Consider the following 12541-nt stretch of genomic DNA (forward strand, 5'->3'; position numbering starts at 1 on the left):
CAGATAGAAAAGTACAGAACCCCCAGAGGACATGGTGATTTTTTTCTTTTGCGTTACCTCGCAAAAGTATACTTTTAAATGCCCCCCGCAATAATGTCTTTACTAGTCAGATTATGCGGGGTCTTGAATACTGAAAGTCTTTCTGCTTCAATATAAGGGTTTTGTAAGACTTTACATGCATGTTAATATCTCGTTTGTGAGATATCTGAAGTTTTATATTTTTCTTTAGGATACAAAATTAGAGACAAAATTCTTGTGATCAATAAGCTTTCAGTCACTACACTGAGACAGAAAGTACCTATAAGAAGGAAAGAAAGAAAAAAACTGCGTCCACCTGTTTGGACTATTTTTGACGGGATAATATTGCCACACAAGGCGCGCCTGTAAACCACGTGACATGACAAGTTAAGCCCCGCCCTTCATTGAAGACACGGACACACCGTTCTCCTGGAAAACGAAAGACTGCATCGAGAGAACAATGGGAGTTGACGTCGAGACTCTTAGACCCGGAGACGGTAAATATTTTGATTTCGATTTGTTTTCCGGATATCATGTGATTTTCAGTTGGCGCTGCACTGGAATTAAAATTTGGGCTTTTATTTGCAGGAAATACTTTTCCGAAGAAGGGGAGCATGGTCGCCGTGCATTACGTCGGTGAGCTTTGTTTCGTTTCTCGCTCCTCAAAAGATGAAAACAAAACGACCATTCACTTTGAATATGATAAACGGTCATGTCAAATGGGAATCATACCACCAAACGGAAATATTCTTTGAGTATAAGCAGAGAAACTGCGGCTAATAACAAGCTAACGGTCCAGCTAGCTTAGCTTAGCATAGCACATAGCCTGGAAACACGGGGGCAGATGGCCCGACTCCCGTCTGAAAATGATATAAAATTATGAAAATTCTCCGACATTCAGAACTAGCTTCCTGGTAATTACAAAACGGCAATTAATTCGAGCACTCAAACGAAGCCTAGAAAGAGCATCTTTCAAACCAATCTTTCCGTCTTGCATGTGCTAAGTATGCTAACCATTCACTGACAGCACCTTCATGTTTAGTGCAGGCGTGTCGATGTCGTCAGACGTCGAACTAACTGCTAAAAATTTTCTACCGTTTTAGCTTAGTTTTATTTAAATATTAGACAGCAAATTGTAGTGTTTTTTTTTTTTCTTCTTTTAACAGGCACGCTAACAAACGGGAAGAAATTTGACTCCTCCAGGGACCGAGGAGAGCCCTTCAAGTTTAAACTGGGAGCTGGTGAAGTTATCCGCGGCTGGGATGAAGGTGTAGCTCAGGTACGAAGAATTAGAAATGCTGAAAAAATATTGATATATATCAGAATGAGTATAAAAGCTTGATTAGCCTGTGATGTAGTGGTCTTTCTGTATTCAATTCAACAGCAAGCAATGATTACACTGTAAAACATTGTGCATTGATTACACTGTAAAACATTGTGCAAACACCACAACATTGAAAGGCTGAGAGATGTTTCCAAGATGTTTCAAAATTCTTTAATGTTTTATATAAATACGTTTCCCTAAACAATGGTTGAGCTTTTCACTGTCATGAAACTCATTTTTCACCCATTTCTATTGGTTAATTCCTGTATTCAGCTGAAAAGCCAATGTAAAGATGTCAAAGGACATATCTCCATCTTGGATTTTATTAGTGTATAGGAAACTGAGACTTTTGGCAACAAAATAAGATAGGGTGTATCGCAAAATTACTCCAATCTCTTATTTCATAGTAATTAACTTTAATATAAATTGTGATTGCCGTATTTTCCGCACTATAAGGCGCACCTAAAAACCTTCAACTTTCTCAAAAGCCAAGAGTGCGCCTTATATATGGACCAATATTGAGCCACAACAGGTCTCGCAACTACGGTAAGCAGCCGCCGACTTCATTTTCCCCCGTAGAAGAAGAAGCGCGCGGTGCACGCTGGGTTTTGTGTAAAGACCCCAAAATGGCTCCTATTAAGAGACACGCTTACGACTCAGAGTTTAAGCTGAAGGCGATCAGTCACGCAGTAGAACACAGGAATAGAGCAGCAGCGAGAGAATTTAACATGAACGAATCAATGGTTATAGCGGAAGTGGATCTATATTGTGATCGCACTAACGTTTGATTTACCGCAACAGTATCAGACTGTTTTTTACATGTTTATTGAATCGAGGAAACGTTCCCCTCCACTATATGTTATACCTTGCTGTTGTTAAAAGATAAACTGTGTCACGAAAATACCACGTCACTGACTTTACCTCGGGGAAAATAATAAAACAGCTGTTCATTCATTTTGGGAATGAACGGAGTTTTCAGAATCCTGGTTTGTAATCTATTAATAAAGTTTGACTGACCTATCTGACTGTTTTGTTGACATTCCCTTTACCGCAGTTCCATCTAATGGATGCATAACGTAACCCCAGCCTCTACTGTAGCGTCTATTCTATGCGCCTTATAGTGCGGTGCGCCTTATATATGAAAAAAGTTTTAAAATAGGCCATTCATTGAAGGTGCGCCTTATAGTGTGGTGCGCCTTATAGTGCGGAAAATACTGTATATTAAAAATGTCAAATTTTTATATAATTGAGATTTCAAGCCAGATGGTAGTCTTACCTCTGTTTTTGTTACCTATTGAATAATCAAGAAAAAAAATTTTTAATGTAAGCTTGAGATGCACTTAATGGTTAGTGTGCGAACAAATATGTTTTCGATTGACTAATTCTTTAGCTTAACATATTGGGGATATTCTTACTAAAGAGTTTACACCATCTCTCTTTCCACTACCTCCACAGATGAGCCTTGGTCAGTTGGCCAAGCTGACCTGCACTCCGGATTACGCTTATGGAAGCAAGGGTTATCCACCCATCATCCCTGCAAACTCTACCCTCATCTTTGAGGTTGAGCTCCTGAAATGCTGAGTTTTTACACTGAAAGCTATTCCAGAGTATTGTTTTTTGGGGTTTTTTTTCTTTTCTGTCCACATTTTTCACTTTTGGTGAAATGGTAAATGAATCGTACTTGTATAAAGCTTTGTTAGAAATATGGAATCAGAAGCCTATTCTCACACAATAACCACCATGCTAATGACAACTGTGCTATATTGGTGCTAATCTAATTCTCAGGCCCATGAACTTGAAGTGAACATTAGATCAATCTGGCTTCATTATTTATTTATTTTTCTCCTTAAAGCCAAATGATATTGACATTCCCTATTTTTCAAAGTAAATATAGCAGGCCAGAAGTAACAGAAATGGTGCAGTACTGAAACTTGGACCATGCTCGTGTTTGTTTTTGTGTATCTTCCTTGTTAAAAACACACACTGGGAATGTAACACGGTTATCTTGCACAGTTTAGACAATGGGATTTTATCAGCTTAATGTTATGATGTTTCATAGTTTGATCTTAAAGCCTAACAAATATATACTGGTCCTTCGATATCGATTTATTCATCAATGTGCTTGAAACAACCGATAAACAGAATTTGACTGGTTTCCGAAAGACTCAATATTTATACTTTTTAATTCATTCACATGAAATCAAATTAACTAAAAGCACATGGGTGAGAAAGTGCAAATGACACAAAATACAATCTTCTCACAAAAGCTGTGGGGTTTTTTTTCATGTGATTTTTTTCTTCTGTGCTTTAAAAAGTAGTATGGTGTAAGCTGACCTTAACACCTTTAGTAAAGTGTGGTTTTCTTTTTTTTCCTTGCAGTAGATTGTGACTTTATTTTGCACATTAAAGCAATGAATCAATAAGGATTAACTCTCACTAAGAGCTTGTGATTAAAGTGGCTGCCTTTTGTGTTGTTTTTTTTCCCAGTTTAACAAGTATTCACATGGTTTTTAAACGTTTCAAGTCTGCTTTGACCCAAAGTGTCCTTGTGTTAAGCCACAGTGAAAACACTTTTTATTTTTTTATTTTGCAATGCTCTTTTCCTTTTCAGTGTAACCCATTAAGTCTGATTAAAACCAGAAAACTGTATAATGCTTTCTTGTCATGGATTTAATCATATAACCAAAGTGAAGTATGCTTAATTATTCAAAGTTTAAAAAGTTTCTAAGGAAACCCAACAGATTGCATCAAGTCATTGACTTGCAGCATTCACTCCTGGACAAGCACGTTGTTACAATCACTTGCGTCGTTGAATTTACATCTTAACTCCCCGTTAACTGGAAGGAACCTCCAGCAGAACCTGGCTCAGTACGAGCAATCATCTGCTAATGTGAACAGGGGGTTGTGGCTCACGGTTTCTTTTATTTTTGAAAAACTAAAATTTGGGTTTCCTGAATGAATACTTGAAATATATTACACTAGATTGTACTCAATCTTGATTAACAGTTTAATTAAATTATATAGTGAAAAAGTTTTTGTAACTGTATTCCAGACATTTTACCACTGTACTCTAAATAGTCCTGATAGCTTATTAAAGTGTATTTGAAGGCAAGTGGTATTTGATGTCAATAGTTAATTTTTTCTTCAATTGTTCTGAACATTTATGTCTGTCAGCAGAATCGGCTCCTCAGGAGGACAGGATAGAGGGTATGTATTGTGGTATTTTGGAGTTTAGATTTTGTTTTAATCACCATCGCTTGAGGAAGTTAGCAGTTAGTAAGTATATCATTGTCATGATAAATATGAGAATTCTGGCTACTTGTATGTCAAATGGTTGCTTCGGATCTGCTCAAATTGTCCACAAAACAGTTTGGGATGAAAACTACCTGAAACGAGAACCAGTGTTGAGAAATACTGTATATGGAAATAAAATGGTTCCGAATAAATACATCAGAACAACTAATTTGAAGCACCTTTTGGAAAATTAAAGAATGTGATATTTGAAAGCAGTAACACGATTACCCTATAGGAATCAAAAATTCAAGGAAAGCTAAAGTAACATTTTCTAAAAATTCCCACACCACTTGAACGCCACATTTGCACGGCTTTGGAGTCTGGACATCGGCATCACATAATCAAAAAGTAGTCCGGCGCACATTCGGTCTGATGACAACCGAATGCTCAAAATCAGCGCTATTTTTAATGGCAAAATGTCCTTGTAAAATGTTGAGGTAATTAATTTAGCATCGCTCAGTGTTTTCATCAAGTATTTACACGGTTTTTTTGTTTGTTTTGTTTTTCTTGAAAGTTAGATATCTCATTTATGGCACAGCAGTTGGAGGATTTATGATTTTATTTGCGGCAGAGTCTTAATGAAAGAATGGCGAGGATTAGCGCGGTTCATCTAATTACAAGTCTGATCCTTGTTCAACAGATTCAAACACGTTTCAAAGAATTGCCATTTGGTAAGTCTCACGCTTACATATTCAATAACACTTAACTCTTTTCTGGGTGATATTGTTTATCATACAGTATGTTCACAAATAAAAAAATATATGCTGTCTGCTTTAAAACACGTGGCACTGTCAAAAATTATATTCTGGCTTAAACGTTTTTAATGAATTTGAACTTTCAGAGATAAAACATTTAGTAATATATTTACTGTGTATTTACGGTCAAAATAATCAGATAATCAAATAATGAGCGCTGCCTTGTATTAAAAGACTTTGCTATCTTTCCACCTCTGGGTAAAGATTTCTATTATATTATTATAATTTGCTGTTTTCTCATGGTATTGAACAATAATGGCACTTCGTTCTGTGGGACTGTTTGCTTCTTTGTTAGGAAACTGTCTATTTATGACTGCAGTGATGACACTGTCAACAGATGTAACACAGTTGTGATCTAAAGCTAAGTCTCAACTCTTCAGATAATATGAAGCTCTATCCGCAACGGGTTTTTATAGCTTAATAACAATTCTTGGCACCATAATAAGCTTTTTGGATTTTGGTCCCATTATTTGACATCTGCCAGTGGTTGATATCAGGTTCTTTAGGACTTTTAAAAATTTCAAAAATGCTTTGTTATGCCAATTATATTTAGCTATATTGTTCCTAAAATTCTGAATTATTTTTCTGTGAATAGCAGGGATATTTTCAAATATTCTTTACTGAAATATTTGGTATGTTTGATTATATATTAGTTATCAATTTTAATCCTAATAAATATCCCACAGAAATGCACAGTTGGTGAGGATCTTATTTTGTATTTGTTGAAATGGAAAATAAATGTACAGTGTTAAGTACCGAAATTTAATTAACTGGAAAAACACTAAGGAAAATAAATCAAACTTGAGTGAACTTTAATAATCTGTTTACGTAAGTTGTGCTAATGTCTCCTACCTTTTTTTGAGGCAACTCAAAAAAAAAGGTAGGAGATATTAGCAAATTCTCATTATGCTTTTCCTCCAGTACAAATAATCCATCTCCACATCCCCACTGCTGTTCATGCAGATCGTTTGGCATGAGAGCACTGCCTTGGCCACACTTGGACGCAGACGGGTGCTTATAGAACTTGGACCACAGTGTGACAGATATATAGACACAACACCCACCATTTACTTGCCTCACATGCCTGGTCCTGGATCTGCTGGTGTGAAGAATGTGAAGCATGTCTTCACTGTCCACTGTGAAGAGAAAAGATAGGATGCACACTTGTTAACGGTGGGGAGGAACGGTGATGGATGTTTATCACATGGCACCTGCTGGGGAACTGTTTATGTCCCAGAGCGTGATGGAGGGAATTGGACTTGCAATGCGTATGTCATGTCTCAGTCAGACTGGCGATTGTGTAATGGTGTGTGGGATATTGTATTTGCTTGCTTTTGTCTCTTTTTATGCAATTTGAGCAATGTTCAAGTGTCAAACTTGAGTATTCATGCTGACCACTGTTTATCCCTTTATACAGTAGATCCATTTCCTAAAGGTTAATCCCAGCAGAATAATGTGTCACCATGGCTCCAAGTCACCTCAGACTGGTGTCTTGAACGTAACAATTGGTTCACTCCACTCTAAAAACATCAAAGTTGCGCAGAGCATCTTTGGAATGTGATGAAAAAAATATTTGCATCACGTTGCCATCAAATCTGAAGCAACAGGCATTGTGTCATTATCCAGATATGGACCAACATTTCTCTCTTCTTTGTCACACACAGAGGGACGATTGCATGCAGTCCCACATGATCTCCAGAACAGACACCAAAGGTCTAGGGATCCTGGTTTAGCTCCAGTTAAGCGCTATAGAGACCAACACAAGCCACTTTCTCAACTGGTGGCAGAGGAGGAAAAGGACAATTCCACCCTGATTGTTGTAAGATTGTTTTACAGATGGATTTTAAAAAGCAAATAAACTATACTAGCTTTTGTTGACTATTGAGGTTCCTTTTAAACCTGCATACAAAAATCTTGAACCACATCTTAATTTTTATAATTTGCTTTTGTGAAGTTGTTATGCACTCACAGAAAAGTTTACCCGGTCACTTTATATTATTACTTTTTTTTTCTTTTTGCACGTGTGGTTCATATGTGCCAGTGGAGAAAACACTTATCTGAGAGTTCAAAAAGGGCTTAAAGTAATCTTAGTGTTTGTGAACTTTTCAGAATCTGATATGTATTGATACATGTGTTGTTTATGTTAGTATTTAGGGGTCTCTTAACTAGATTGATTAAATGAATAAAAATATTGAATTTTCTATCGCTATTAAAGAATTGTTTGAGGAGGAGAGGCGAAACAAATTAATTCAGCTGCATGATTTAGGATGTTGACCATGTCTACTACACGTCTAAACTCTACGGTCCTGGAGATGCGCTAAGCCAATACCTTTGGGTGAATGTCGGTCAGACAGACTGGGGAAAAGTGGAGAGTCCTCCAGTTTCTGTCCAGCTCACACAGACAAGCAGAGGTATGAGATAATCAAATATTTACATATCAAATATATACAACCACAATACTAAAATCCAGCTAATTCCAACTCAAAATTTCAACTTCAGAAACAGATAAAGATGTACAAAGTAGATATTTGTTTTAAAATTAATTCAACTCAATGAATTTTCAGATTTTGAACCAAAATGAGAGTTCTGTGTTTCTGCTCTTTGTTTCTTCATGTCCTATGAGAATATAATCAATAATTTTACACTTTGCGTTTCAGAGAGTGAATCTTTCATTCATCTTTCCTTTTTATGGTCACCCACTGAAAGAAATCACAGTTGCCACTGGAGGTGAGTCAAGTCATTATTGATATTTTTGTCCCTTAAATGTTGCAACTCAAATGATGTTTTATTATTAAAGTTGCTTAAGATGTTGCAGTTGAGCAACATTTGCAGAAGTATTTATATTTGGTGATGAGCTCCAAGACTTTGAAGTTGAAGGGCTACCATCGCCCTAATTTTTTACTTCTTTAACAGATTCTCTGTCAGGTTTAGGGTCAAGACTCTGGCTTGGCTTCTCCAAAATGTTAATATCTACAGAACAAACACGTACTGTACATTTAAAAGACTACATTGAACCCAAATACATTTTGGCTTGATTGTAGATTATAGTGAATTTCTCCCAGTGGCTCAGGTCTAACTTCTTCTTCCAGGTTTCATTTATACTGGAGCTGTAATCCATCAGATGCTCACAGCCACTCAGTACATTGCTCCCTTGATGGCCAACTTTGACCCCAGCTTGTCCAAAAACTCCACTGTGTTATATTATGACAATGGTAGGTGAGATTTAGACATTCACCTATAATGTTATTAGTGGATTATTGAACTTGATGGTCTCATTGGCCTCACCCTGTGTTTATGTCCACTCTTCAGGAACTGCGCTGGTCGTTCAGTGGAACCGAGTCCACCTCCAGGGCATCAGTCTAGGAACTTTCACCTTCCAGGCCACTTTGCACAGTGATGGACGGATTGTTTTTGCCTACAAAGAGGTGATGTGTTCGTCTATTTTGTTTCTACTTTCTTTTTTACTATGAAAACGTATATTTATGGAAAGTCTTGTGCATTTAGATTCCTGTCGCCGTCAATGACATCAGTTCTGAGAACCATCCTGTGAAAGTGGGCTTGTCGGATGCGTTCGTGGTGCTTCATAACATAGAACAGATTCATAGTAAGACTGTGATTTATTCTCTAAGCTCAAAGCAGTGCAACTTACAAATATATGCTTGCTCACATTGACATATGAAACTGCAAAAAAGAAATGGGTTTTAATGCTTAACATAACTTTTATATAGGAGACAAAAACTATTGAATAATTTAGCCTGCAATTTATCATTTTGTCGTCCTTTTATCCTTTTATGCACTACTTTGTGAACTAACTCCCTATAATTTTTTTATTTAAGACATTATTATAAAATAGGTTATTATTTTATTAAAAATATTATGGATTTTTTTTTAACACACCTTAGATGTTCGTCGGAGAACCATCTACGAGTATCATAGAATAAACATTCCAAAGTCGAATATCTCCAACTCTACCGCAGTGGAACTGCTCCCTCTCCCAAGTAAGTAACATCCATGTGGTATTTTCTGTTTTAAGCTTTTCTTCCGTTTTATACATCTCTGTTGTATCTTTATTCTCAGCATGTCTGCAGTTCTCCAGCTGCAGCCCATGTGTCACCTCTCAGATTGGGTTTGACTGCAGCTGGTGTAGTCGACTACAGAGGTAACCTGGAAAAAACAAAACAAAGAGAACTGAAAACTGAAAATATAGATCCTTCAGATATATTTTAATGTAATTTTTAAAATATACGTTTCAACTAGTAGATCTTGGAGACATATTTAGCCTAAGGAATTCACAACATGAATGATATTTTGTTTTGAAGAATCACCTGTATAAAGGAAGAGTAAATAAAGATTGACTGGACTTCCTACATATTTTTGAACTTGTGACCCACTCTACCTTCTAATTCAGTCTCCAAAAGTGTAAACAGATAATTACTAATCTTCTACAAAATATGTTGCTGTGGATGATTTTTTGTGTTTCCAGCCACATAACGGAGCCACTGCTTCCTTCCTCAGATGTTCCAGTGGCTTTGACAGAAATCGTCAGGAATGGGTTGACCTCGGCTGCTGTAAAGAAAATAATTATTGTTTGGTGCTTAATATAGCTAATCCACGACATGTGTAAAGGTATAGCCAACACTTTAATTTGGAATAGTTTCTGTTGAGCAGTTGGGAATTCAGCAGACAAAGCAGGGCCTTTTTTCCTCCCCCTTTTGACAGACACAGCAATAAAATTTACAATTCCGAGAGAGCAGAACAGACTTCTTGGCGCCTCTCGGCCAGGTCGGACGGAGATGGGCACGAAGTGGTTAGATAAAAACCAGACATCGGAGCTGTAAAGAAGGGGAGTTTCCGGGAGTTTCTAAGTTTCTAATTGGTCAAAGAACGGAACGCCTTGACTGCATATATTAAATAGGGAAACACCTCTTTCATTAAAAAGTACAGGTCAGCAAGCCAGAGGGAGAGGTTTTTTTTCCATCTTTTCCTCCACATTTTGGGCGCCTTTGTCTGTCTTTTGTGTTTCGTGTTGTCTGTTCTCTTGTCTGTATAAAATGTATATCTCTGTACCTCTGCAGCTTTGTTGTCGATTGCTTTGTATGAGATTAAACTCCGTGATCTGTGACGTCAACACGTTTTGTTGTTGTTTCGTTTTAACAGCACGCGGTTGCGGGTCGCTCATGGAGAACGCCGCTCGATCCCGGGCAAAAGGAAAAGAGGAAGGATCCAAAGGTTTTGTCCAAAGCTAGCATTTAATGATCCTCATTTTTTAATACTGCCTAGAGGAGGTTCTTCACATTTTTGCCTTTTAGTTAGTAACAGAAAATTTATCTCAGTCAGACCTTAGCATTATTTATTTCCCAGTTTAATCGCAGTGGCTCTGTGTTGTTAAAGAGGCCGGATCCACGATGTCTCCCGATGACAAACATCAAAAATGGAACATCCCGCCGCATGTCGTTTCCTTTTACATCCACTTCAAAGCAGCAGAGGATCTTAAACATGACTCCCACTCCTGTGAGGAAGACATCCACCACCAATAAGCTTTTATCACACAGCAGTTCTGGCAGCAGGGACAAATCAAGTGAACAGCCACCAGCCAACACACCTGTAAATGGTAAAGTTCAAATATTTCTGGAAAATATCATCCAAATCTCTGAAAATACTGATCAGTTTAAATCATTTAGCAGTTTTCATCTAAATGGAATTTTCTGCACCTTTATTATCAGCGATAGCTACACACTGACCTCTACAGGCAAAAGGGTGTGAACATGGCCTTTGTTTAGTTGAAATTTTTTAAAGAGAGCACAGACTATTTCTGCTGATTTGGTGTTGCTGCAGCTACAGTATATTCTTGACATATATCAGACGTCTTATTGAAAGCCCTGCACAGAACTTATTTCCTCTTCCCACATTTGAAAAAATGTGGGAAGATGGTACACGTTAGACGGTGTACCATCTAACGTTAGGTACACCGTTAGATGTACCTGACAGGATATTTTTATGTGATAACATTAAACTTTGTAAAAAAAACCAAAACATTTAATTCATAAGCAATTTGAATGTCTTCTCTACAGATGGAAATACTGACAGGATAGAGGAGGGCGAGAAAGTGGTGCCAGTAGGCCTCCTGGCAGGAGTCATCATAATGATGATAGTACTGCTAGCAGCTGTTCTCACATCGATCTACATGTACAGTCACCCCACCAGCAGCGCCAGTGTTTTCTTCATGGAGGTCAGTGTGGCTCCTCAAAAATGTTTTTGTCATTAAGCACCAAAATCCTCAAAAAAATAAAAAAATGTATTTCGACAGCAATGTCTTTTACTTCTTCTTATAAAGTCAAGAATATTCCAGTTTAGTTCTCAAGCATCAAACCACAACATTACGTTATTAATGGTTTTTGTTCAACATCAGGTTTAACAAAAGTGTCTTTATGTATCACTTCCCCTAATGCTATCAAAAAATGCTTTTTAAAAATAATTAATCAAATCACCTCCAACTCAATCAGTTTTTTAACAGTCTACTATCATTTTAAATCCTCCACAGAGACGTCCAACCCACTGGCCAATCCTGAAGTTCAGACGGGGCTCCGGTCGGCCATCCTATGCTGAAGTGGAAACTCCCGGTCACGACAGAGAAGGTTCTGTCATCATCGACCTCAAACAATCTTTTGTTATTTCAGATAGAAGAGAGAGCGAGCAGAAAGAAGGGTTTGTAGTTCCCGATCAAAGAGAATGCTTTCTTGCCTCAGAAAGTTCCTGACCAAAGCTGTAAGTCTTTTTGGGCTTCAGGGCAGAGCTGGTTCTATGTGTAACATTTGTTTTGTCTTACGGATAACAGACGAGTTCACTTTAGGAACAAAGAGCAGAAACAAAACACGAAACCTCAGTGAGGATATTTCAACAGTGCATTGGCTTGGTGAGCTGAACTGTCTTATGTAAAAGGAAGAAACTCTTGGTTTTATCCTGCTCTCTGGCTTTCAGTCCAGAGAGCAGGAGGTGATCTTGCTAAAAGCTCTTCCCTCAAAGATACCCTTTATTTTCCTTTTGCACCTACTTCACAGAGAGGAATGTCATGTTTGAGTGTCACTTCCTGATCTCAAAAACACAGACAACATTCCTTCCCATGACACCCACCCACCTCTGACGGGCAATG

At 37.6% G+C, this 12541-nt stretch overlaps 3 protein-coding genes across 3 annotated transcripts; all 3 read left to right on the plus strand.

The window, feature by feature from the left end:
• Positions 1-383: 383 nt before the first annotated feature.
• LOC116721866 (12 kDa FK506-binding protein-like) lies at positions 384-3996 on the plus strand. Its single transcript, XM_032565889.1, has 4 exons — positions 384-515; positions 607-654; positions 1185-1297; positions 2798-3996. The coding sequence occupies exons 1-4, from the start codon at positions 479-481 to the stop codon at positions 2921-2923; spliced, it is 324 nt and encodes a 107-aa protein (XP_032421780.1). The 5' UTR covers positions 384-478; the 3' UTR covers positions 2924-3996.
• Positions 3997-6580: 2584 nt separating this feature from the next.
• LOC116721911 (plexin domain-containing protein 2-like) lies at positions 6581-10757 on the plus strand. Its single transcript, XM_032565943.1, is given in 11 exon segments — positions 6581-6697; positions 7658-7747; positions 7749-7802; positions 8049-8118; positions 8481-8603; positions 8701-8816; positions 8896-8995; positions 9294-9389; positions 9469-9550; positions 9907-9977; positions 10753-10757. Coding segments are annotated over 11 exon segments (924 nt in total).
• On the plus strand, positions 10680-12467 carry LOC116722239 (plexin domain-containing protein 2-like). Its single transcript, XM_032566445.1, has 3 exons — positions 10680-11002; positions 11463-11620; positions 11933-12467. Exons 1-3 carry the CDS (start codon positions 10807-10809, stop codon positions 12146-12148), a joined length of 570 nt encoding a protein of 189 aa, XP_032422336.1. The 5' UTR covers positions 10680-10806; the 3' UTR covers positions 12149-12467.
• Positions 12468-12541: the final 74 nt, after the last annotated feature.

The sequence above is a fragment of the Xiphophorus hellerii genome, chromosome 6, assembly GCF_003331165.1.
Source record: "Xiphophorus hellerii strain 12219 chromosome 6, Xiphophorus_hellerii-4.1, whole genome shotgun sequence".
NCBI classification, from domain to species: Eukaryota; Metazoa; Chordata; class Actinopteri; order Cyprinodontiformes; family Poeciliidae; genus Xiphophorus; species Xiphophorus hellerii.